Here is a 24,847-nt window from a genome sequence, read left to right on the forward strand (position 1 = left end):
CCCCGCCCCCGGCCCGCGGCTGCCGCTTCGCCTCAAGCCCCGCCCCGCGAGCTCAGGTCCCGCCCCCTCAGGCTGCTTGTTCGTTTCAAGCCCCGCCCCCGCGAGCTCAGGCCCCGCCCCGCCGCCGCGGCCTCAACTCCCCGCCCCAGGCCCGGCCATGTGGACCGGTGGACGCGCTGGGCTCGGAGCGGGAGGAGGTAGCAACTGTCCTGACCAGCGTGTGTGTGGCGTCTGCGCCCCGGCCAGGAGGGTGGAAGAGGCCAGGCAATGTCTTGCCAGGCCAGCCAAGGGCCCACTGTCAGCTCCCTGGTGACCCGAGGCGTCCAAAGCCGCGGGGAGGGAGCCCAATCTCAACGTCCAGGCCCAGGCGCTCCGGGAGCCCGACTCGTCCAGGAAGGTGTCTCCGGCCAAAGCCCAGCTCCGTCGAGAAAGCCCAGCCGGGATCTGCACGCCTGATCGCGCGCCGGCCCCGGAACCCGGTGGTGGAGACACCGCCCCGCAAGGCTGCTCCGCCGCCGCCGCGCGAAGCTTGGGGCAGGAGGGAGGGGACAAGTTGGAGAGACACACAGAGAGAGACGGACAGACAGGGAGACCGAGACACGGAGAAAGGCACGGCTGCCCAGGGCCCGGGACAGACCAGTCTTGGATCCAGGGCCGGAGAGGTCTACGCGGCCAGGGGTTGGGGTGTAGGGGGTTCTTAACGCAGGAGAGAGGAGTCCCAGAGGCAGACGCGACCGATCAGGTGCAGAGACGCCCCACCGCAAGCGCGTGAGTCCCCTCGGAGGAGCTGGGGGCTTCGGAAGAGGATGCGCCCTCAGCCCACTCTCGGGCGCCCTCTCCACGTGGGGGTGTGAATCTCGGGTGTCCCGGGCCCGCGTCGCCCCGCCCCGCCCCGCCGGCTGTGACCTCTTGTCTGTGGCCACTACCTGCTGTGGGCAGCGGGCCTGGGCCGCTCTGGGTCGCTCCCGGACACCTGCGGCGGCCTCCTGGAGGTCTCTGCTTGGCTCTCTGGGTCCCCCCCACCCCGGTGGCTGCCTGGCCCGCTGTAGGGCTCTCCAGCCCAAGGGCCCCTGAGGCTGCCGCCCAGCGCGTCCAGCTGCAGCGTCTTGTTCTCAGGCTTGAGCTGGGCCCGGGGGCTCCCTGAGTCCAGTCCCCCGTGGCAGGAGCCGGCGAGGGGCAACGGTTTCCCGGAGCCTCCTGCGGCGGGATATGGGCGCTGAAAGTGGACCCGGCGGACCCCAGCCACGCACTCTGCCGCCCCTGCCCCAAACCCACCCTCAGCCCGCGTGCGCCACCCGGAGCTGGCGCTGTCCACGCAGCGAGTGCTGAACCCTCCGGGCCTGGCCCGTTCTGTCCCAGAAAAGCGCTGCTGGATGCTCGGCGCGCCTGGGTCTCCGCCTCCCGCTCGCTGGATCCGCTGGAAGGGCGAGCAAGGAGACGCACAGAGGAAACCACGGTCTATCAGAATTCCAGCTGCGTGTCCAGCCCCCGTGGGAGATCCCACGCCAGGTGGGAGGCTCTGACTGGAAACATTTGGCCAGTCGGGAGGGTGGGGGTGCACCTGGGCGTACTGCTCCTGGCCGGCTTCACGGAGTTCAAGGTGTTGGGGTGAGATGACGCAGGGGGACTCTCAGCTCGCCCTGCAGATTGATTTTTAAGGAAAAGATGGTCCAGCCTTTGCATTCTTTTAGCGCAGCCCTCACTTCAAAGCATAAGTTCAGACGGCGAGAGTCACTCACCGCAGGACTCTCTGGTACATGGCTGAATGCCCTGCGCTGCATCAGCACCTGGGCAGAGTCCAACCAGAGACTCTCTCATCCCCTCGGTCCCCTGGTTCCTGCCCCCAAAGTGCTCAGTAAAACTCCCTTCACTCACCTGTGTGAGATGCTCTGCACGCAGGTATGCTGCCAAGGGTTCCTACTCATGCTCAGAAATTCTTCCACTTTTCTAAATTATTTGAATTTTCTCTCCTGATTCTCACTTGATAAACAACTATGGGAGGAGGCCTCCTGGTAGCCGCCCCAGCAGGTGCTGCCGGGTGCCTCTGAGCCTGTCCTCCAGCTGCTTTGCTGTGATTTGAGATACGCTGCAGGTGAGAGGCCTGCCGCCCCTCCCCAGTGGGCAGAAGGCCCAGGTTCCCTTCCTGGTGTGGAAAGAGCCACAGTGGTTGCAAGCATGGTCGCAGACATAGCCGGACTTCAACACCTTGTGAGGAGAACACTGATATTTTAAGATTTATAACAATGTTTTATTAAAACTGTACAATAAATTACAAATGAGTAAAAATTCTCTGGTATATATCATAGGAATCACGATACAAAAATATGTGTAAAACTTTGTAGTTGGTCACCATACAAACCCACTGCAGGCCTGTGAACACTGCGGAGCGCTGAACAGAGCATCACATTTAAAAGGTGGTTATTGAGGAGATTTTCCAGGGAGCGCAAACACTGGCTGTCATGTCACCATGAGGAAACAAGTCCTGATTCGTTGTTGCATAAATTTACAATAAAGCTTTTAAAAAATATACAGTAAACAAATATATGATTTGATACATATATTTACAACTTGATTTCCTGAGCCAAAACGTAAATCCATTACTGTGTTAAAACACACAGCCCACCTGAAGGTTTCGATGATGGGGCGATGGAAATGCAGGTTCATGTAATGATACTTCGAGCCCATGCCTGGTACCTCTCCTTTCTGACTTCCAGGGTGGGTGTTCACAAGCCATTAAGGCACTTGGGCCTGGCACGGAGGGCACTTTAAGGAGGAGCACAGTCCTTCAGCGGCTGGCACCCTAGACCGTGGGACGGAGGCACACACACCAGTGTCAACAAGGAAGCTGCGATCACATGGGTGTCGGGTTTAGACAAACGAGCCCACGCTGTTTGTGGGGCCGTCCACACAGTATGATCGATGTTTCGGTGAGTGTTATGCCCGCACCTTGGTGACAGACACAGCCTGTGGCGACATCTCAGGTCCATCCGCTTGATCCATTGGGGAGTGATGCATTTACACAGACTTCCTACTGGTTTTGAACAAACGGTATATTCTAGGATTTAGAGAATGCAACTTATTTAAAATATGTGACTTCTTTGGATGCTCGCTGGCCCAGCAGGAATCAGTGACAAATGCTCCTATTTGCCTGTCTTGGGCAAAATCCCAGTCCAGAAATGCTGAATTCTGTAACCAGATGCAAAGTCAGGTACCTATGACACGAAACTAAAAACAATGATTATCCAAAGGAAAAAAATGGGCATTGCGACTAAGCGTGCACTTTCAGGAATGTGGGGGGCGGCAAATGCAGGCTGGTGCCTGGGATGTCATTTCAAACAACCACGAGCCATTTTCCTGTTGCTATGTACATACGTTTCACATGTGGTAACAACGCCGTGAGCACAGGCGCGCGTTCACAGGGTGCACTTCAAGTTATAAGCTGTGCTTCAGAGTCCCAGCGGGTGGGGAGGCCACGTGAACTACTCCAGATGTCTGTGTAACATGCAAAACTGTGACAATCCAAGGAACAGGGCTGTCAGTCCGGGTTTCAAATGCGTGTCTTCAGATTCTGAGTGGCCTCAGCTGCTGGTCCTGTGCTGGGGCACACAGGGCAAGAGCCCCAGCACAGCAGAACCTGGGACCGCGGGGCACTCTGGGCCTGTGTCACACAGTCCCTCTCCCCTGGAGCTGGAGTTCACCCCTAACTCCAGGGCAGCTTTTATTAACGCAAGACTATTGTTTACCATTTGCTCCTGAGGACGACAAACGTGCCAAGAGGATGCAGTCGTTAGAATGAGACAAAATGACGAACGGATGATTGAACGAGATTTCTGACGTGGGACACAAACCCCAGCATGAGGCTCAGCAGAGAAGCAGGGAAGCGGCCCCTGTCTTGTCCAAGTGACTGAGTGAGCATGGCTCTAATGACAACAGAAGGATGCGTTCTTCTTGGACGCGTGTGAATAAAAAGTGTGTTGCCCAGCAAAAACCCTGCACCCACCAAGGGAAAGGACTTGTGTCTGATCCTATAAGCTTCTCCTGATTTCATCCTTGGGACTCAAGCCTGGTCCAGCTGCCACTGTCGTTTGCACCGGAGTTCAATGTTTCTTCCAACACAAATGTAAAACGAACCTAACGCGTGCAGGCAGCCAGTCACCCCTGCCTCCAGCCTCTGGGGGATGCAGTTTGTTTTCTGCTACACAGTGTTGTGTGTCACATTCTCATCTGGCTGCACAGCTAACTGCCCAGCATGTCAACTTCTGAGTGCCCCAAAGAGCTAAAATGCTGTGCATGGTCTTCCGGTTGGACACACGTGCGTGTGCGTGCACACTCGCACCCCTTGCGACTTCAGCACTGAGAGCAATGACCTCAGACCACCACGGTGTGAGGCCCACACAAGAGGTGGACATCGGCTGCATCGCTGCTGGGAGGCGCCCCTGGGCTGTGGGCCCAAGCTCAGCAGGAATGGAAATCGCTCAAATGGAAACCAGCATGCTGCATCCTCTGAAAACGAGAGCAGACAAAAGCTTCATTTCAGTGTGGGACATCCGGGGCCCTTGTGGCGTGACGTGCAGCAGGGAAGGCCTGAAGGAGCACCACCGGGGGGGGGGCATGGGTGAGGGCAATACCCCCACGGGCTGGCACCTGGGCAGACTGTGTGACTCGCTGCCAGCCAGGCACCACTTCTGAGCCTCCGCCCGCAGGATGCAAAGGGCCCCTCCCGGGAGGTCCTGGGGCCACAGAGATGAGTCCGTGTGCCCCACGCACAAAGCTGTGTGCAGAAGGGGCCTTAGCTGCCCGTGGTTCTTCCGTTTTCATTTCCTCTCATTAAAGGGTCCTCTGTTAGGTATTAATTCTCCCTTATTACACTTTCTGTTTTCATGTGAAATAAGCTAGAAAGGAGCTGCTCAGGCTCCTTCTAACAAGGAGGGTGGGCCTGGGCCAGCCCTGGGGTGGCAGCGGTGACAGCAGGGGGCTGGGGTCACAGGTGGTGAGGGCTGGGGGCCCAGGGGCCACAGACATGACCAACTCCACAGGCTCTAATCTAGGAGGGGCTGGAGAAGGCTTGGGGGTGGTGTTAGGTATCTTCACCTAACGTCTAAGTAAGAGGATCTTCCCTGAAGTAAGGCCCGTGGACAGGTAAGTGCCCTGTGATGGGAGCCGAGAGCCAGAGCCTCACTCTCCATTTTTAGAGCATGAGATTATGATGTCATTTCTACACTGAGCTGCACTGAGGATAGGTGACAATGGATGGGAATATGTGGATAACCAAAGCCGTGAAATGGCCCCATTTCATAGCACCAAAGGGAACTTAGAAGGGACAGAGGACAAGAGGCGTGTGGCTGGGCCACAGCCAGGCTGGCAGCCAGGGTTTCATCATGTCGGCAACCAGCCCACCCGGCACGAGGACATCAGAACCTCGTTAAAACCTGCGGAAGCCAAGCTCCCGCCAGTGACACGCAAACGCCATCGCGCATATGGATCCGGAGACAACGTTCTGATTTCTGTCAAAACAGAGCCCAGGAACAGGCCTTGCCGGCTGTTTGTGTTGGGAATTCCCGCCGGGATCCCCACGGCTGGCAAACAGGAAGTTGCTGGCATGGGAGACAAGTACCCCCCTCTCCCCGCCCAGATCAGAACCAAGGGCAGGGGGTGAGCACCATGGGAAGGCCTGGACCCTCGGCCTTGCTGGGAGTTTCAGAAACACACTGCAGCTGAGCCTGGGTCCCACACGGGGGGGCCGGCTGAAGCCCAGGTGGGCAGAGCCGCCTTTCGCAGACACTTGGCCTGGTGAGGCCCTGCAGCCCGCATCTCTGCTATCTGCCCCCAAACACCGCCCCCTACTTCACTTCCTGTGTTCCAGAACCCCCCAAATAACCCACACAAATACGAATCACCAATCTACAGGACAACGGAGAATGGGCGAAAACAGGTCCTTCCCAAGTCAGCTCTGTTTGTCTGAGAAACTATAGGCAACCATTTTCGAACCAAATAGAAATGAGTGGCAACAGTGAAACGTGTTGAGTCTTTCCCCCCAAAGCTCTGACTGGGGGGAATATCAAGCGCTAGATACGCTCACTCAGACCCAGCTTGGCTTCCCCCCTCGCAGCTCTCCATAGGCTCTCTCCATCCGCCTGCAGACAGGGCCTGGGCCGCTATCAACTGCTGCCCGCCCTCCACCATCTGTGACGTCCCTTGTCCCCAGCTCCCATGGAGAGAGCCTGTGGGGCTCACACAGACGCGGGGATGGCCCCCCCATTCCAGGCTGGTCCACCCTCACGCTACGTCCTGCCTGGGGCTTGTCCTCCTGGTCTGACTCTGTGGCTGCCCAGTAAACAACCTGCTTGTACGGAGCAGGTCGCAGGTGGGGACGTTACCCCAGGGCTCTGGAATGCTGTGTGAGTAGATTTTATGTGTTGACCTGATTGGGCCACGGGATACCCAGACATTTGCCAAGCACGATGCTGGCTGTGCCTGTGAGGGCGTTTCTGGGTGACAGTCACATCGGAAGCAGTAGACTGAGTAAGGCAGATGCCCTCCCCAGCGGTGGAGGGCCTCGCCCGATCCGTGGAGGGTCTGGCTAGTACAAAAGGCAGAATAGCAGGGAAAGCTTACTGCCTGACCCCTGGCCTGCGGCGCTGGGCTTCTCCCGCCCTCACATTTGGACTGAAACATGGGCTCTTCCTGGGTCTCCAGCCTGTGGCTTTCAAACAGAAATCTATACCATCAGCTTCCTGGTTTGCAGGCCTCTGGACTCGGCCTGGACTCGGCTCCCCCGGGCCTCCGGCTTGCTGACTGAAGAGCTTTGGACTTCTCAGCTTCCAAGGTTGCGTCAGTCAACTTATTACAATTCCCTCTCCAGGTAGGTAGGTAGGTAGGTAGATACAGTTATAGAATTAGATAGAGATCAGATACAGATGTAGCTTCAGATACACACCCTATTGGTTCTGCTTCTCTGGAGAACCTTGACTAATAAAATGCATTACCTGAGTGGCCTCCCACCCCTCAAGGAGGTGACCCCTTTTTAGGACAGGAGGCCAAGGTAGACATAGGTCATATCACCTGCCATGGCTGCGTGACTAAGAGAGGGCAGAGGCAGGACCCGACGCCAGGCCTGCCTGACTCCAAAACGACTTGCAAGCACGCCGCTGCCAAGTGCCTGCTATGGGTGTCACACAGATGCACGTGGACAGAAGCCATGTGGCGGAGACTGCGGGTTGGCAAGGGGCTTGGAAGGGGTAGAAATCTCAGGGCATCTCAGAACTGACTTTAAGAAAATTCAAACAGAGAAAAGCCATGACATTTTAGCCAAGACACCAAGGAGTCCCCTGACAACCCCAGGCTGAGGAGAGATTGAAAGCACTTGTGGGGGGCCCTCCCCGCTGGAAACCCTGCCGTCCTCAGAGCAGTCCCAGCACCCGCGGGCCCGTCAGGAATGCAGATTCTGGGACCAGGGGCCCTGGGCTGGGCTGGGTCTCTGGTTAACACCCGCTCCGCGTTAGGTTCAGCCCAGTGTGAGAGACATTTCTATGAAATGTGTTCCTGGGCCTCCAAAAACTTCTTCCATTAATGGTCATTTTATAGAAAACGACTATAGAGCATAGCAGTCTGTTTACTTGCTTCTTCTCCTAGTAGTTTGGAAGTTAGAGGCCTGAGGCTTGATCTCGTGTGAGGCAGTCTATACCAGGACTCAGCCCACACCCTCCCCAGGGCCTGGGGACACTGATGGTGTGTCCTCTGGCCTTGACCGCCCCTCCCCGAGCTCACCCAGCTCACCAGGTATCAGGGTGCCTGTCCTGAGTTGCCTTGGCCCCACATCAGCCCTGGCCCTGGTTTCCAGGAGGACCATTCCAGTGATGGGTCAGGGTGGGGTGGGGGGCAATTCCAGAGGTGGGGCGGGCGGGTGTTCCCGGTGCAGGGCTGAGGCTGGCGCCGAGTGCATTCCTCGCCCTCCAACCACCTGAGCATGTGGAACCCCATCAAGCCCACATCCGCCCAGCAGTTACCAGGGTCAGGAGCATGTCCTCTAGGTAACAGCCAGAGGGTATTTAGAAGACAGCTCAGCCCTGGAGAGAAGGACACCTTGTTGTCATACATGCACTGGGCCCACTGTACCTGGACAGTCCCTCTGGCCGGTGTGGATACACAGTCCACTGCCCAGGCTCCAGGGCCTCTACCTGACCACACAAAAGCACAGGCACACAGATAATGCACAGGGGCGCGCGCACACACACACACACACACACACACACACACACAGAGCACAGGTGCGTGTGCACTTGCACACCCGTGCACACACTGCCTAATCTCCACTGCTTCCTGGTTTTGTTTCCTGTGTTGCAGGCAGCAGCTCTCACAGCCCTAGACAGGGGTGTCCAGCTCTCTCCTGTGACACTGACTTCTCTGATAATGGCTTTCCTTATTAATGGCCTCCTGGTCACTCTCGTATAAAGATCCATTATTGCTTTAACCAAGATGGCTACATTTCAGATCACTAGACAGCTGGCTGCAGGCGGTGAGCTGCAGCCGGAAAGACTAGACAACAGAGCAATAAAAGGGGGGAGGGGAACCCTCGGCTTCACGCCAGCTACTCAATCTCTGTCTGAGATGGCGTGCAAACCTCCCAGTAACATTTGCGGAAAACCTTTGCCATAAGGTGAAAACAGAAGGATTCCAAACCTAGAGCAAAACTAGAGGGCTCCAACCTGACAGGAACTGGGGAAGCTTGGGCAACATCTCTAGGCCGGGACTTGCCTGCCCAGGCTTCTGCACAACCCAGGCTCCGAGGCCCAGGGAGGCGCCCGGAAGCTGTGACGCGACACACTCACAGGCCTGTGAGAACGTTCCAGAAGACCATTCCCAAGAGCAAACTCAAACATCTGACAGAGGGAGCAAGGCGAAACGCTGACAGGCAGACACACATGCGCCACAGTGCAGGCGGCTCTCAGCACAGTGACACTGAGGAGACGGGAGAGTCTGAGGCGTGCAGAGCATGACGCCTCTTCTCGTAAAGACTGAAAACATTAGACCATGTGCCTTTTAGAAACACCGCATCTGCCACACAGCTCGACACAGGGCACTGGCCCAGGCCTGGGATGGCAGTGAGCTCTTGGGGGAGGGCAGACGGGGCTGTGTGGCTGGACCCACAGGTGTCATGAAGACCAAGACCAGGTGGGCCACTCCCAGGCAGACCAGTGGCGGCCGAGCCAGTATCAGGACAAATGCAGTTCTGTGTGTAAAGAACATAAGACAAAGAGAACTCTGCCGAGGACCTCTGAGGGGCAGGGGCAGGGCAGGGCAGGAGCCACGAGTGACCGCACAGGCCAGCAGTGACCTTGCAAGCCAGCTAAACCTGGAATGCACACACAGTGTGACCACCAGAGCTCCACGCAGTGGGACGCTGCCCGGCCCGCTGCCTGCCATCAAACACGCATCGACCTCATTTCTACTTGGGGCTGGAGAACAGGCTGATGAAGCCGCCTGACAGGCCTCTGCCCTGGGGCAGGGCCCCTTCAGTGCCCCCACCTCAACGGGCATCCCCCCACTCCCAAGATGGACAGGCAGACCCTGAGGAGAACTCTCCCCTGAGCTCAGCCCCGCCCAGGACGAACAGCCTCAAAGAGCGAGCTGTTCACACTTGGGCAAACCATCTATGAGGAGATATAAACATCTCATCTTTTGTTCCTCCTTATACACAAATTAAGAAGAAAATTTCACTGGGTTATGATGCAGGGTGTCATAGGTATATTTAAGGTGCGGGCTCCTGTTCCTCACAGTGCTCATTACCTGTGGTGCATTCTGCATGAGAGCAGCATGTCCCCGGACCTCAGAGGTGATAGCACAGCCATTCTTTCTGGCCACCTGGGCTGCAGCCCACGTGAGTGATCGCGACCAGGCTTGGGAGGCGCGGGGCTGCTGCCTGGCATTCACTGCCTGCTCCACCAGGACCTGTAAATCTGCTCTGATGACAGTTCATCTCCCACATCTTGAGCTGCCAGACTCCACCAGAGCTGGGCAGGCAGGGTCCCTCGGGACGCAGCCCTACCCCCCAGGATGCAGTGGGGACCAGGCAAGCTGGAGGATGCCAGCAAGCTGCAGGCTGCCCCCTGCTGTGCAGTGTCTGGTGACGCGGGGTCCAGGGGGACACTCCAGGCTGACCACAGAGCGGGCCGTGGTCCAGCCAAGCAGAAGGGGTTTTAATGAAAAATGGGGATGGAACAAGGAATGGACAGCCACGGGAAAAAATTAAGTCAGGGTGGATCATGGATGTAACTGTGGGACGTAAGGCCATGTGATTCTAGGAGGAAACATGGCAGGAAATATCCTGACTTTGAGTCAGGCGGTTTTCTTAGGTCTAACACCAAACACACAAGCCATTTAAAAAAGTTAATAAATTAGGGTTCATCAAAATTAAGAACTTCTGTTCAAAAGACACTCCTAAAAGAACAAAAAGAAAAGGGTGACTTGGGGGAAACACTTTTGAATTATATATCTGATCTAAGCGTGTGTCTGAAATATATTAAGAAGTCTGAAAACTCAATAGCAAGAAAACGAACAATCTAATTCAAAAATGAGCAAATGATTTGAACAGACACTTCACCCACGAAGATATATGGATGGAAAGTCAACACACAGAAAACGATGCCCAACATAATTAGTCATGAGAAATGCAAATTAGAACCAAAATATCACTCTGACACACCCTATTGGAAGGGACAGAAAAAGGCAGACCTACGTTGCCACCTACAGGCTGGGAACTCTGGCTCACCTGCACCAGAGCCTTACCTCACCCCACACCCCTGTTTTCCTGCCCTGGGGTCAACCACTGGGGTCCCCAGGGAGCCTCTTCACGCTGCCTCCCAGCCCTCGGGGCAGGGAGAAGAGGTGAGGCCGGCCATGTGTTCCCAGACGCTCAGCGAGCCCATGGCCGTGCCTGGAGCTGGGAGTCAGCGTTAGAAAGAAAGATGGCACCACAAGACAAGGCAGGCGGCTTTCTGGTTTTGCAGTGTCTGGGGGCAGCGAGACGGGGGTGGGCGGGCAGGCTGGCTCAATGGAGGCTGGAGCCCAGGTTGGCAGAAACAGCCAACACCTCTGAAAAGCTCTTCACTCCTGAGAGGAGCCAAGGCTGCCCCTGGAGCTCAGAGCTGGTCCCCGGGCACGTGCGTGGTGCCCTGGCTGGCGTCCAGGGCGTCCTGGGTCTGGGCTGAGCAGGCCCACAGCAGGGTCCGCACATGGAGGCAGTGAGGGACCCGCACGGATGCCCTCGGGGGCACACCGGGTCCAGACGCGGTGATGGGCAGAGAGCCTTCCCACCCCGCCCTGCCCGCCTGTAGAGACACTTGGGGTGCACACTGACCCACATTCGAACGGGGCCACAGAGGACTGAGCAGAATCAGGCGAGGTGGGATCAAGCAGACCAGAGTTAGGTCAGGGCCCCAGAGGCCCAGACCGGGTGGGAGGGGACAGCTGTCCCCACGGATGGACGGCAGCATCTTACCTGCTCTCCACGTGGGCATCAGGCTCCCTTCTTCATCTGCGGGTACACTGCTGCCCGTCACCTCAGCGCAGTCCCTTGAGCGTGAAGGGCAGAGTTTTCATAGGGCAGCTTTGGCCATGCCCGGCTTCCTGCCACCCATGGGCCTCCGAGCTGGGTGGCAACACACCCAGGGCCGTCACAGGGTCTGGGCTGTGCTCAGAGGCGGCCTCTATCCTTCCCAGTGGGCCGTCCCATCTCGTCCTATCTCCCGTCACCATGCTGCTCAGTCCTCCCTTTGGTCAGCCCAGCCAGGCTCCCCGGCCGAGGCTCAGGGCAGGACTTCAGCCTTCGTATCTCGGGCTGGGTAAGGAGGCAGCAGGGTGATGGCACAGTGCAGTGCGGCAGCTACACTCCCATCGGCACCCACGGAGTGACAGCATCATAAACAAGAGAGGGCATCGTGCTGAGTCCATCAGTAAGTGCTTGGACCCGGGGAGTGAGTCACAGCATCACCATAGCCACCTGCGGTGTCACAGGAAACGGTCCTCAGATGTCCCCACGAACTGTCCTGGTCTCCCTGAATGCAGGTCACCATGCGGCCACAGCCTGCATTCTGTCATTTTGTGGGGTGCCTGCGTTTTCTGAGACTCTTTCTCAGACACCCTGGAGCAGCGACTGTGGGAGCCAGGAGGGGTGAGTGTGCAGGACTCGGGACACACCCCTGCCCAGAAGCGCTCTCTGCTTCTGTGTAGCAAGGGATTGACACATCTCTGGAACCAGGATTAGGAGGCTGCATCCCGCGGAGGGACCCCAGGGTTCAGCAGCCAAGACCAGGCCTCTTCCAGAGGGGCCCAGCCTTGAAACCAGCTCCAATCCTGGCCCATCAGAGTGGCCAGTGGCTGGCTCAGAGGAGTGGGAGACCTCTCCCCCCTCTCCTTGCTGGGAGGGGTCCGTAGACACCACACCCTCTCGGGTCTTCAGGGATGACACCAGGCACCTTGTTTTGTCACCTGGGCACCCGCTGCTCTCCGGTCCAGCTGGAGGAATAGGGTCCGGCTCCTCTGGGGGCTGGAAGGACAGAGATGCAGAACACATCAGGCGGCAGCTCAGTGAGAGGGGGGTCTGCAGGGATGAGGGCGCAGGGAAGGACCCCTGCTTCCAGGGGACGGGCCCTCTCAGTGCACCCTCTGAAGAAGGGAACCGACGAGGCCCCCCCTACTTGTCCTCTCGTGTTTCAGAAGGAAGCAGTGGTCAGGCGTTCACATGTGGCCTTGGTCTGAAAGCCGCGAGACTGCGCCACAGCTCAGCCTGGTGGGGTAACGCCACAAACGAGCCCAGGGTCAGGGCCACATCTCAGCACAACAGGCTTGTACTCGACCCCCAGAAAAAGGACAGAAGGGCGCGCCAACCACGTTCGGCCAGCACCGCTTTCTGCCACGACTCCCAGAGCCGAAAAACACAGAGCCGGAAACAGAAGGCGTCTGGAGCCCGAGCATCTCCCACGGGGTGGTCCCAGGGAAGGGCTCCCTGTTCTCCTTCCCGCTCAGGCAAGGCAAGCGCCCCTGTGACCCTGACGATGGCAGACCCTCTGAATCCTGACCCTGGGGTGGGGCGGAGCGTCCTGAGGGTTGCTGTGGCCTTGTCACATTCTCGGGAGCCCTGGCGGTGGCTTCCTGTAGCCCCTCCCGCTTGTCGAATGGGGCAGGGGTCCCAGGAGACGAGTGGGACTCTCGCCTGAAAACTGTAGCCGATGAAATACTCACCAGGCCGGGGTGCCCAGGCAAGCTATGACCACAAAATGAAAGCTAAGGAGAAAAATAAGAACAAAAATAGAAACTGAAAAGGAAAGGGGAGGGTGGAGACATGGAGGGAAAGAAAGAGAAAAAAGAGTTTGTAGTGCTTCTGGCAAGAAACATGTGCTCACAGGCAGAACAAGACAGAGCGGTCAGCGGGGGGACAGCAGCGATTCCTGGCGTGCCTGTGTCCAGTGGGTTAAGGATCGTGCCTCAGGGGCTGTGGGGATGCCCTGGGTCTGAGTGACGGTGCTGCCACCACCTAGAGACACACTCTGGGGCACCTTGTACCATCCAGAGGGCAGGGCTGTCGGGAGACCACGTGTCCGGCACGAGCCTCTGCTGGTCATCTCACTGCTTGGGGGCTCAGCTTCCTCCTCTGTGGGGCGGGACTGGCCACCTGGACCTGTCACCAGAGCACTCAGTGGCTAATAGTAATGATGCGAGTGCCGTGGGAGCCGGGCATGTACCGGCGGCACTTCCGACAACATTGGTCTCTGCTCCATCACAGGTGATAGAGTACAGGCCACATCCCTGGGCAGTAACGTGCCCAGGAAGGGGCAGGTTTTGTCACTGACAGTAGGGCGGGCGGGGCCGGGGAGGACCAGCTGCAGGAGGCCTGCCATCGGGAGGGGACCCTCTCCCTCCGAGCACAGACCTCCGCCGGCTCTTCCTCACGGTCAAGGACGTGCAGCCCATGGGGGTGGGGGTAGGTCCCTGTCCAACACCAGCCTCCTGCTCTCCCCAGAAAGGACAGGCCAGGGAGGAGGGTCTCACTGGCCGCTTCCCTCAGTGCTCAGCGGGGAGCTGGTCACTCCATGAGATCCGCCCACAGGCAGGACCAACCACAAGGACTGACTCAACAGTCTGACCACTAGAGGTCACTGAAACATCCCTAAACCACAGGGAAAGAACCACCCCGAAACTATGAGAACCCCACAGAAGAGCCAGGCTCCCTCCGGCATGCTCTAAGCACCGGGGTTTGGAGAGCGGCAAGGCAGACTATCAACCTGAGTGGGCAGAGCACCCCTGACCCCACGCCTCACGGGCCAGGGGTCCAGGGAAACAGCCGCACCGTCTGCCCCAGGCCCCCCGTCACGAGGCCCCAAACTAACTGCATGCCAGCACTTGAGGTTCCTAAACCTGGAAGTAACTGCGTTAAGGACTAGAAATAAGGACTCGCACTGGACAGACAGCCTGATTTGATGTGGGGAATCCAGTCTCGAAGGAACTTGATTCTTAGACCAATGTGCTTGGTGAACGTGGAAAAGTTAAATGCTTTATTTAGCCTGGATGTCAGCAGTACCGGGAGCCTGGGCCGTTGGTCCCGCATTCACTGCTACTGTTGGGACACTGAGGTCGTGAGAGACATGGCCCCCTGAGGTCACACGGCCGGGTCATGGCAGAGGGGTCCCAGACCCGGGCCCCTGGCTCCTGGTCCAGAGCAGCGACGGCCCTGAAACTTCTCTCTGTGCAAGTGTGCCCTGAACCTCAGACCCAGCGCTTAGTGACGCCCCATCTGAGTTGTCGGCTGTTCCCTCTTTATGACGCCCAGTAACAAAGCAAGCCCCGAAACTGACACTTATTTTACCTTTTCCTCCAGTTCCTTTATTTGTCTCTTCTGAGCTTCTATTCTTTCTTCTAACTCTTTAATTCTCTGCAATGTTAAACGGAGGGAAATCTTCAATAATCAGGACACTTGGGAAACCAAGTGGGAAAAAGCCTTTCAAGACTTCACTCATGTACCGGGGGCACAAATCGTCACAGAGCAGCTGCCGCCGGACCCCGGCCAGATGGCCGTGCAAATGAGGCCCTGCCTTCACATCTCGTCTGTGCTGGGAGGGCCTGGAGCCTGGGTCCATTCTCTCCGTGACGTCCAGGAGAGGAGCAGGTCTGCTCGCCCTGACCCCTCTCAGACGCAGCCTTTCGCTGCTTCGCTCCACCAAGAGAGAGGACGGCCTCCCCTCAGCCACGTGTCCTGCCTCCTGCAACTGCAGACCCTAAACCATGACGCTAGAAGCCCAAGGGAAGGAACTGAGTTACTTCCCTCCCAAGCGCCCTTACAGCAGAGTGCAGAGCAGCCAGAGGGTCACAAAGTCCTCGCCAGGGCAACGTCCCGTTTGGAAGCTGGGCTTTTACTTTGGCATATGGTGCCAAGTACACACTTAGATGCAGATCTACGTGTCTGTGCTGGACCTGGGTTCCCGTCCTGGGCCCCGAAGCACTGACCACAGCCCGTGTGATTGGGGGGAGGGGTGCAGGTTACCGTCCTCACACTGAACCCCCCCCTCCGGACCTGTCAGTCACTGTCCTGGCAGCTGCCTGCGTTCTGGTCAGACATGAGCCCCCTGACATTCACAGTGATCCTTGGCTTGCTAGTTTCTCCGACTTTGCAAGTTAAGCTTTTTGCATTCGGGGGGTTCTGAACAGGGAACACATTCCAGGCCACGCGGGACACACAGGGCAGTGGAGGCGTGTCTTCTGCACCTGGCTGTCCATGGTCCCTCACCTCCAGTTAGAAACAGAGTGAGAAGACCAGGGGCTGCTCCCAGCCATGGGCTGCTGCTCCCCAGATGGCACCTTCATCACACCCTTACCCCTGAGGGGGAGTCGTGGCAGTCAGGGGCCCAGAGGGGAGGTGCACCCAGAGACCTGGACTGTATGGCCCAGGAGGCTGGTCTGGAGGGGCAGCCAGCCTGGCAGGGGGACCCACGTGGTCATGGCCCTGGGAGGGTGTGGTCATTGGGTGTGGCTATTGAAGGGCACAGCCCTGGGAAACCTGGCCTCACGGACCCTGCTCTGCCTCCAGGCACCAAGTCCTGCCTCTGCCCCGCCCTGCCCCGCACCTGCTGTGCCAGCTGCAGCAGCTCCATGCGCTCCCTCAGGATCTGGGCATCCCGCTCGCGCAGCTCGCTCATGACCTGGCGCTTCCACTGCTCCACGGCCACCTTGAGCTTCTCGCGCTCCTCCTCCGACAGTATCTCAGCCACCTTGGCCCCGGCCTCCTGCTGCAGGGCGTCGTACAGCATGGCCTCCAGCTCCAGGATGTGCTGGCGGGAGGGGAGAGGTTAGGCCTCGCCCAGCGGGGCCGGGCACCCATCCTTTGGGTCACATCTCCCAGCCACTCCCCAGAGGGCAGTTTTCTCCTGGGCCAGCTCAAATGTCCTGCAGAATGGACACAGTCCAGCAGTAATGCCCAAACCGTTCCCGCCTGCAGAGTTTCTAACGTGCAATGAAACGTCAGCGACAGGCTTCTCACATCACGTTAGCATCTGGGAAAGCAGATAGGTGAGGCCAGAGAGGGGTGAGAGCCCCGAAGGGCAGGCGGCCCCCGAGGAAGGGACAGCCGGCGAAGGTTCTCCCTTTGCTCACAGCCCGCACCAGACCCGGGTTTCTGAGTCCCAAGGAAGGAGAGGGCAGCGCAGAGAGTGTCTGTGTGAAGTAAGGACAGAAGGGGCAAGCCCTTGACTGCCAGCCGGTCCCTAGCCGAGGCCGGGCACCTGTGTGATCAATGCTGCCTGTGGTGAGGTGAATCATGTACCCCAAAAGATCATTCAAGCCCCGCCCCATATCAAGTGGGAGAGCCACTGAGTGCCACCCCAGGACTGAGGCACAGACACAGGGTGTACCCTGCCCTGAGGAGTCACAGCATCCTTGAGGAGGCAGGACTTGGCCCCGAGGTCACCCAGGTCCACCAGCTCACCTCGCTGGCACCGACAACACTCTGGAGCTCTGGCCAGCTCTGCACAGGCCTTGGCTGGTGGATGGCTTCCCCACAGACTGGGGAGAGGGGCGACTGTGCAGGGCCACCGTAGTCACCAAGAGTCTCAGGGACCAGGCCTGGAGCCCACAGACCCCCTCACGAAAAGACAGAGGTGCTGACCAGGACGAGCGGCAGCCAGGCCCCCACCTGGGGCCGCCGGTCAGGGCTGATGCGTGAGGCTGAGGGTGGGGGAAGGACTCAGCTGTGAACTGAGTGGGACGTGGGTGGGGACACGGTGACAAGGAAAGAGCTGAGCAGGGCGTGCAGCTCACCCCTCTCCTGCCTTCCAGATCATGACCAAGACTGAAACCGCCACAAATCAACACAAAGTGATTCCTGCTATAACTCAGGGGCCAAGTGCACACCTGCTACAAATTCCTAATGATCAACCCGGAGTACTTTCAGAGCTTTCTCCTCTGCACATTTTACTGATACAATCTTTGAAAAAAACAAATTCTCAAACTTCAGAAGCCTGCCTTCCCATCAAAACTGTAGCATCTTCCGAAATGAATGTTCCTTTTTCTTTAAGCAAAATAATTATGAAAACTCCTTTGGGCTTAGTAGACATTTTAGGAAATGAAGAAAAAAAACTTTCGGACTTCACTTATATTGTCCTTAACAGTCACAAAATAAACTGTCCCCAGCTGTCACAACAAGCTCATTCTCCACATCAACTGCCCCTTCTTAGGGCAGAAGAGCTTAGTGCAGTTAAGGGAAACTCTAGCTTCTAAAATAAACACAGCTGAGTGTGGGGCTTAGTGTTACCATCACAAGGGCTTCCCAGGACCCTGGTAAGGGGATGTTGGTGACCTTCTCCACATGCGAAGCTGGCCCTTTATTCTCTCAACTCGGACAGGAACTCATGCCTCTATTCACCCTGAGGGGCTGAGTCACTAGCGAGTTCCAACCCCACACTTGCTTTTAGCCAGTCCTCAGGCCACCTCACCTGGCCCCCAGACAGTGTTTCCTGAACTAGCGTGTGACACCCTCTGACTTTAAGGATTCGCAGTCTAGGGGGAGGCAGTGGCACACACAGCCCAGGACTGTCCAGCAAGGTGAGATTAATGTACAGGAGTAACTCATTGCCAGAAAGGAAGTGTGGGCACGTTCCTCGGTGGGGAGATGCTTTTCCCACGGGCAGGCGGATGTGACGTCTTGAAGATGGGGGAGGGAACAGAACAGGAACCCGCGGGACAATAATGTGACTTACATTCAACCGTGTCCAGTCTGTGTCCAGACTCCCAAATGCACCATTTTTCAATGAAATCTTTCTTACCAACTCCTTTCAAAGGTGTGCCTGCATTCATGGGGTGACGGGTTGATGACGGCAGCAAGGCACCCTCGGAACTCGCTGAGCAACGGGCTCCAGAGGGACAGGTGCAGACAGTGACCCCACACGGTCACACCAGGCCCGGGCTCTTCCGGGTCAGGGGTCTGAGGCCTGAGACTCACCGCTGGACGTGGGGACAGCCTCCCATTTCACCCTCAGTGTCCCCGTCTGGGGGCTCGGCAGCCATATTTCTCTTACCTTGTGAGCCTGGTCCAGGGCCTGCTTCCGGTAGTCCAGCTCCTCATCCAGGTAGCCCTTCTGTTTACTGAACAGATCCTGAAACACAAGAGGACCTGTGTCTCAGCCTTGGGTGTCCCACCTGGTGACGCCAGGCTGCCGGCCTCGTGGCGAGACGCCCACTGACCTTCTCGCTCTCCAGGTCAACCATCTTCCGCTGCAGGGCCGATTCCGTCTCTTCGATCTGCTGTAGCCACTGGACACAAACAGAAAGAGCAGGTCATGGTGACCCTCAGGTCGCCACACAGGGACCAGAGCCATCCTGCCTCCCACGCTCCCTGGAGACATCCTGGGGCAGAGGGAGGCAGGCTGCCTGGCTGTCCTCCCCACTCTTCCTCTGGGAGGGGAGCGCTCCCCCTCACTGGGGGTTGGGGGGCTCAGCTGGCACGGTGAGCTCTATGTGCCCTGCGTGAGGTAGGGTCCAAGCCCCAGTCCACGCCCTGCCTGGTCTCCTGGGAGCCTGTCCCCCAGCACTTCCCCTGGGGCCGCAGGAACACATGCATCTACGAGCTCTGCCAGGAGATGAAGGGGGGGCCTGTTCTCCCCCAGTCCTGGCCCCTGAACCTCTATTTGCTGGAACACCCCTTCCTGTTGGAGGCCTGTAGGAGGGGTTGCTGACAGCAGCCTAGGGTGCACTGGCTGTGGTGTGGGATCAGGAGCAGGCTGGTGGCCCTGGGAGCAGGGAAGCCTGTGGGTAAGATGCCCAGGTGTGCTGGGCAGCTCCCAGGGGAGGGTCCTATCAGGTCAAACAGGACACGGATGGTTTTACAGACCCTCCACATCTCCCGGCCTGTGGGGGGGAAACTGAGGCAGAGCTGGTATTGGGCCAAGGTCTGGCTAAATCTGTCATTTGCAGACATGCATGGTGGGTGCTGTTCAACCGGAGCGTGTGGCAGACCTCCAAAGGGAGCTAGGATCAGCGCCCCCCCGCCCCCCGCCCCGACCTCCCTCATGTCCCTCATCCCAGGAAGAGCCTTTTCTCTGAGCCGAGCAGAAGAGGGACAGCTGTAGGGAGCCAACCCGCTCCCAGGAGCGCCCACACACACACTCACTGTTACCTTTTCAGCTAAGGTCAGAACTGTCCTGGCTTGTATGACGACCACTTGCTCCTCATTGGTCAGATTCTGCGGCCGAAAGCAGAATACACATATAGTCAGGGGCGGGGCCTTCCGGGCAGCTGGGATGAATGATGGGTGAGAAGGTGACAGATGCAGGGTCGGGGGGCGGGGCGGCAGCTAAGGACGCTGTCACTCAGACGCCCTCCCAGGAGTCTGACACCCTCTCCCCTTGACCCTGTGCGCCCTGGGGTGCACGCTCTCCGCTGTCCTCTCGTCCTCTCACTGCTGGTCACCATGATGGCCCATTTAGCCCACCGAGGCGGAATTGGACAGGTGGGCAGCGATATATGCACCCCCGTCTCTGTCCCTGTCCCCATCGTTGTTTAAAGTCAGCTCTCTGTCTGTGCAGCCCTGCATTGGCTCTTACAAATGTGGAGCAAAGGTAAAATATTCACACCTGTGACATGGTCCCCACGCCTGACGTTCTTGCCTTTTTATTTTCTGCATGTTTTATTCCTATCTCGTCCAAGGAGCCCGACTGGGTGGGCCCTCCCAGGGGGTGACTCTCAAACCCCAGCTGTCACTTTTATCAGTGCCAGGGCCGGAGCTGGGCTGTCCCCACTGCCAGGCCCCACTTGTGGGACAGCCAGGAAGGGACAGGTAGGGCATGGAGGGCAGACACTGGAGCAGGGAGGAGCCTGCCAGGACCACTGAGCTGGAGGGCGCCCCGACACCCCACAACTTCCCTTTTCAGGCCGGTCCACAGTATCTGACTGGAGGGCCGCGTCCCTGGCGCTTTCTCTGCTGTGGGAGCCCCTAAGAGCCGGGGTCTCTCACCAGCTACCCCTGGAGGCAGCACGGGTGGGGCCAGTGGCTGCTGTAGGTACAGAGGCAGGCTGTCTGTGGGGCACACCGCACCCCAGCTTGGGTGTGGGGCTGGATGCCCCCATCCCTCCTGCTTCCAAGGAAAATGGCCCGGCGGCCGAGTACCTAGCGGGGGGCGGTGTGTGCATTTGTTTCATGTTCCGTCTCCTCCTACTGTGTGAAGTGCACTAATTTGACAAAGGGCTTCGCTCTTTCTTGAGAGCAGTGACCAGGACGGGGAGCCCAAGTTGCCTCAGGACAGCTGCAGACCATGTGCTTGTTAGGACCCCTTGGCGGGGGGAAGTTCTGAGCTGTGGAGGGGGCTGCCATCCGGTGCACCTGTACCCCTCATTGGGCAGGGGACTCAGCAGGTGCCGGCTGGAGCGGGGAGGATGGAGGATGGAGGATGGATGGATGGACAGAGGATGAAGGGGAATGCGGGGTGCAGTCACTTTTTCACTCAGTAATTAGGGTTCCTTTGAGGAGTTTGGAACTCGGCCTTAAATAAGATTTAGGGGTTATTTATGGGCTCTGCCCTTTCTCCAAAACCAAGGACGTGAGAACCCCAAGAGTCTGGAGTGTCTAAGGTGCCCCACGGAGCTGCAGCCCCATCCCCCTGAGGGCGTGGAGGAGTTAAAGGCTGAGCGGGAGGATGGATGGGTGAGAGGAGCTGCAGACACTGAGAACACGTGACCCAAGTGTGTCTGCTAAGGAACAGGGTGTGCACGGCAGACACTTCCCACCCTAGCAGAGCAGAGCCCCCCACCCCTCATGTTTCTGAGTGCTGGTCCCCACCCACATGGACACAGGAACAACTTGAAACAGGAACAAAATTTCTCCCAAATCCAGGGGACGGCCTCAAGCAGCTCTGGCCACAGGAGGGTGCAGCCGGGGCGGGGCGGCCTATGGCAGGACAGCAGCGGGACTCACAGGGGCCCCTGGACCACGGAGGGCTGGGGCCTCGGGGCGGTCAGCATGAAGAGGCATGCACAAGTCAGGAGAGCAACATACACTTACGGCGTTGTCCCCCAAGATGTCCAGCTTCTTCATCAGCTCTGTGACCAGGATGTCCTGGAGGCAAAGAGACGAGGGACACGCAGGAGGTAAGCGCCAGCCGGGCAGGGGCGGGCGTGGGCACAGTCGGGGCACAGTCGGGGCAGGGGTTACCGTCACGCCTTCCGCCTCGCAGTACGCCTGGAGGGGGCTCTTGCCGTCCACGAAGGGGATGTGGTGGAAGTTGATGGCAGGCGACTTCCTCTCCCTCTCCTAGACAGAGAGCAAGGCTGGGCCCCAGCGGCAGTCCCTCCCCTCACTTCCGTCCACGGAGCCTGTGCTGGGGGCGGCCCAGGGGACACGGGAAAGCCACAGAGGCCACCGAATGTGCTCACCACGCTGTTTGTGAAAATGAAGCCCCGACCACAGAGGCAGCGGCCCAAACCTTGTTGGACTTGCCCCAGAAGTCGGCCCCTGTACCAACGCCGACAGGAACTGGAGCTCCCAGCCCAGATGGCCTTCGGGACAGCTTGCTTGTCCACCATGGGGGACGGCCACACACAGGGGCGGCCTCACAACCTTCCTGCCACCCAGGGAGGTGGATGGAGGACCCTGAGCGCAGCCCCATCTGGACTCTACCCACTTCCTCAGTGGGCAAGTGGGGACCCCATGCCCCACACCTCAGGTAGGCAGGGACCCCAGGAAACAAGACAGGTGGAAATTCGGGAGCAGAGAATCACCGAGCAGAGCTGGTGACAAAAGGACAGTCATTCTGCCAGTGAGGGTCATGACCTCCTTGTTGCCAGGTGTCCTGAAGGTTGCCAGGACCAAAGTGGGAGCCCTGAAGCTGTGAGCGAGGGTCCAGTAGGGTGGACACCAGCCCGAGTCACTGCCTTCCGGCCTCAGAGGTGGACCATACGTCCCAGCCACCCTCTCAGGGGAGAGTGGCCAGTGGAAGGTGAGCGCAGCCATGAGGCCGAGTGTGCTCTGTTGGACCCTTCCTGAGGGAGCCTTGCCTCAGCCCCCCACCCCTGCAGGAGGCCGAGGGCACAGCAGAGGGCGAGGGCCGGGACAGGAGAGCCCAGGAGAAGTGCATCTGGTCACTGCATGGCACCCTCATACAGAGATGCGCCCTTTCCAACCGGACTTTTGGGGTCGTGTGCAAAGGTTTGTGTCCGTCAGGAAGGGCCAAGTGACGGGGCCTGGATCACAGCAGCTCTGCGGCGACCACCCTCACCCCTCCTCTCACGCCTGGCATCCTGCCCGCGGTGTACCTCCAGCTCCAGGATGCGGAATTCCAGCAGCTCGTTTTGGTCTTTCCCATCCTGGACCTCGTGTTTTAACCGAGCCTCTTCCGTCTCCATTTGTTTAATCTGTAAAATAGGAGATGGACGACACACTGGCGTCACGCGAGGCCAACCCCCTGACTTTCTCAGCAGCTGCCGGCTGTCAGTGGGAACAGTGACCAGCCTGGGTGCCCGGCCAGAGCCCTCACTCCACATGGGTCCGTGTGGGTCCCCCCATGAGCCTGGGTGAGTGCTACCCCTCAGCTAATGGGGGGTCTCAGGAGTGTTTGTGTGCACACAAGAGTGTTGTTCATGTGTGCACGTGAGTTGTGTGTGCACAGGCGTGTTTGCATGTGATTATGTGCATTTCTGGACACACATGCGTGTTTGCATGTGCACGTGAGTACCACAGGGACAGCTCATTACGATGTGTGGCAGGTCCACAGGAGCATGTAAGTGTCACTCACCACTCAAGACGTGACAGCACCCAGAGCATGGCCTCCGGTGGGGGGCGGGCTGATGGCTGGGGGGGAAAGGGGGGACTGATGGCTCAGTGTGGGGGGGAAGCTGATGGCCCTGGGTGGGACTGATGGCTCTGGTGGGGGCTGACGGCTCCAGGGGGCGGGGTACTTGGCCTGTGAGACGGGTGGGGGGTTCCCGCTCTGCTGGGAACCAGCCAGGCTCCGGGACAAGGGCTGGCCGCACCTTTTCTACCAGTTCTTGGTTTCTCCGATACAGTGCTTGCTTCTCTTCAATCCACTTCATATCCTTGAAAATGGAATGAAATGCAGAAATCAGTACACTGTGGAATCGAGTCCCAAAGCCAGCGTTCAAGTCAAGGTTCAGCAAAGGGACTCGACACACAGCCTCTGAGCGAACCGCCTAGCGACAGTTTGTGTCATGCACACAGCTGGTGACAACCTATGACTTGACCCATTTTCTTGGAGGGTCCTGGAGAGTGAGCGGGCGGGGACAGGCCTGCCCCTGTCAGACCCCACGTGGCCCGTGCTGCCCGCAGCACTCACCCGCCCCTGCTCGGCCAGGGCCTTCTCCAGGTCCTCTATCCTTGCCTGTGCCCGCTGCGCTTCTGCGTGGAGCTGCTCACGGGTCTGTAGGGCAGGAGGAGACACACATCAAATTTTCCCTAGGAGCCAGGACAGGCCCGGCGGCGGGACCCAGAACGGTCTGCCCGCTGGTCGGGCTAGCGGAGAAGCGGCCATTCACGGCTCCGCGGGCCATAGGCAAAGCTGGCCCCACTCGGATCACAGGGTGATCTGTGGTTCATTCTGAGGGACTGTTAGGGGGAATCTAACCGCCGACGATGGCAACTGGGCCTGCTAGGTGCTGGCAAAGGGCTTCTCCCCCACCCCTGGGTGACAGTGACGGCCACACCCAGAAGGGCTTGTGGCCGGTCAGCCCCCCTCAGGCCCCAGGGTGCCTCCCTTGGGGCACAGGCTCCCTCGGCCGCCCTGATTCTCTCCTTCTCCATCTGTGCTGTCACTTACCCTCCGTCCCCCATCCTGTCCCTTGTTCAGAATACAGGTCCCCGAACCCCACCTGGGCTTCTGGGGAGGCCTAGCCACTGTCCTGTGTGTTAATTCCCACTTGGGTCTAGACCATAGGGCGCTTTACCCTGATGGGTGCTCCTGCTCCCCAAGAAACAGCTTCTAGGGCAAATGGATGAGAGCATTTGGGGCTCTGAGTCCCTCTTGGGGTGATGTCAGTGGGTCCTGGCTCTCCCTATCGGGTCCCCTGTCTTCCTCCCCACACTACCCTCCTGCCCCTTCCCTGAGGGCCTGAGGAAATAAAAGTGAAGCCTTCGGGCCGGCCGAGTGGCGTGATGGTTAAGAACTGACTTGGGACACCAGAGGGCCCTGGTTCGGATCCCACATATGAGGGCCAGTGACACTGCCCTCCACAGCTAAGATGCTGAATAACAGCTCAACCTGGAGCTGGGCTGCCAAGAGTCACTGGGGACGGCGTGGGCTGCAGCCCCTGCTGCAGTGGGTTGCCATGGGCTACCGCGTGTAGCCAGCAGCCAGCGTGA

The 24,847-nt window shown here is 58.5% G+C and overlaps 1 protein-coding gene across 13 annotated transcripts in view; it reads right to left on the reverse strand.

The window, feature by feature from the left end:
• Nucleotides 1-2,386: 2,386 nt before the first annotated feature.
• JAKMIP3 (Janus kinase and microtubule interacting protein 3) overlaps nt 2,387-24,847 on the reverse strand; it is a 72,236-nt gene continuing 49,775 nt past the window's right edge. For 8 of the 13 annotated variants that reach the window (XM_019644137.1, XM_019644145.1, XM_019644144.1 and 5 more), the window contains 13 exons: nt 23,826-23,909; nt 23,506-23,568; nt 22,789-22,887; nt 21,689-21,787; nt 21,533-21,592; nt 19,658-19,723; nt 18,727-18,795; nt 18,561-18,638; nt 16,116-16,319; nt 14,861-14,926; nt 13,240-13,312; nt 11,498-12,544; nt 2,387-4,503 (listed from right to left, as the gene is read on the reverse strand). In XM_019644137.1, coding sequence (XP_019499682.1) covers nt 13,262-13,312; nt 14,861-14,926; nt 16,116-16,319; nt 18,561-18,638; nt 18,727-18,795; nt 19,658-19,723; nt 21,533-21,592; nt 21,689-21,787; nt 22,789-22,887; nt 23,506-23,568; nt 23,826-23,909 — 939 coding nt within the window. In that variant the 3' untranslated portion in view covers nt 2,387-4,503; nt 11,498-12,544; nt 13,240-13,261. The other 5 variants (XM_019644148.1, XM_019644140.1, XM_019644139.1 and 2 more) reach the window with 4 other exon arrangements.

The sequence above is a fragment of the Hipposideros armiger genome, unplaced genomic scaffold (assembly GCF_001890085.2).
Source record: "Hipposideros armiger isolate ML-2016 unplaced genomic scaffold, ASM189008v1 scaffold_85, whole genome shotgun sequence".
NCBI lineage: Eukaryota > Metazoa > Chordata > Mammalia > Chiroptera > Hipposideridae > Hipposideros > Hipposideros armiger.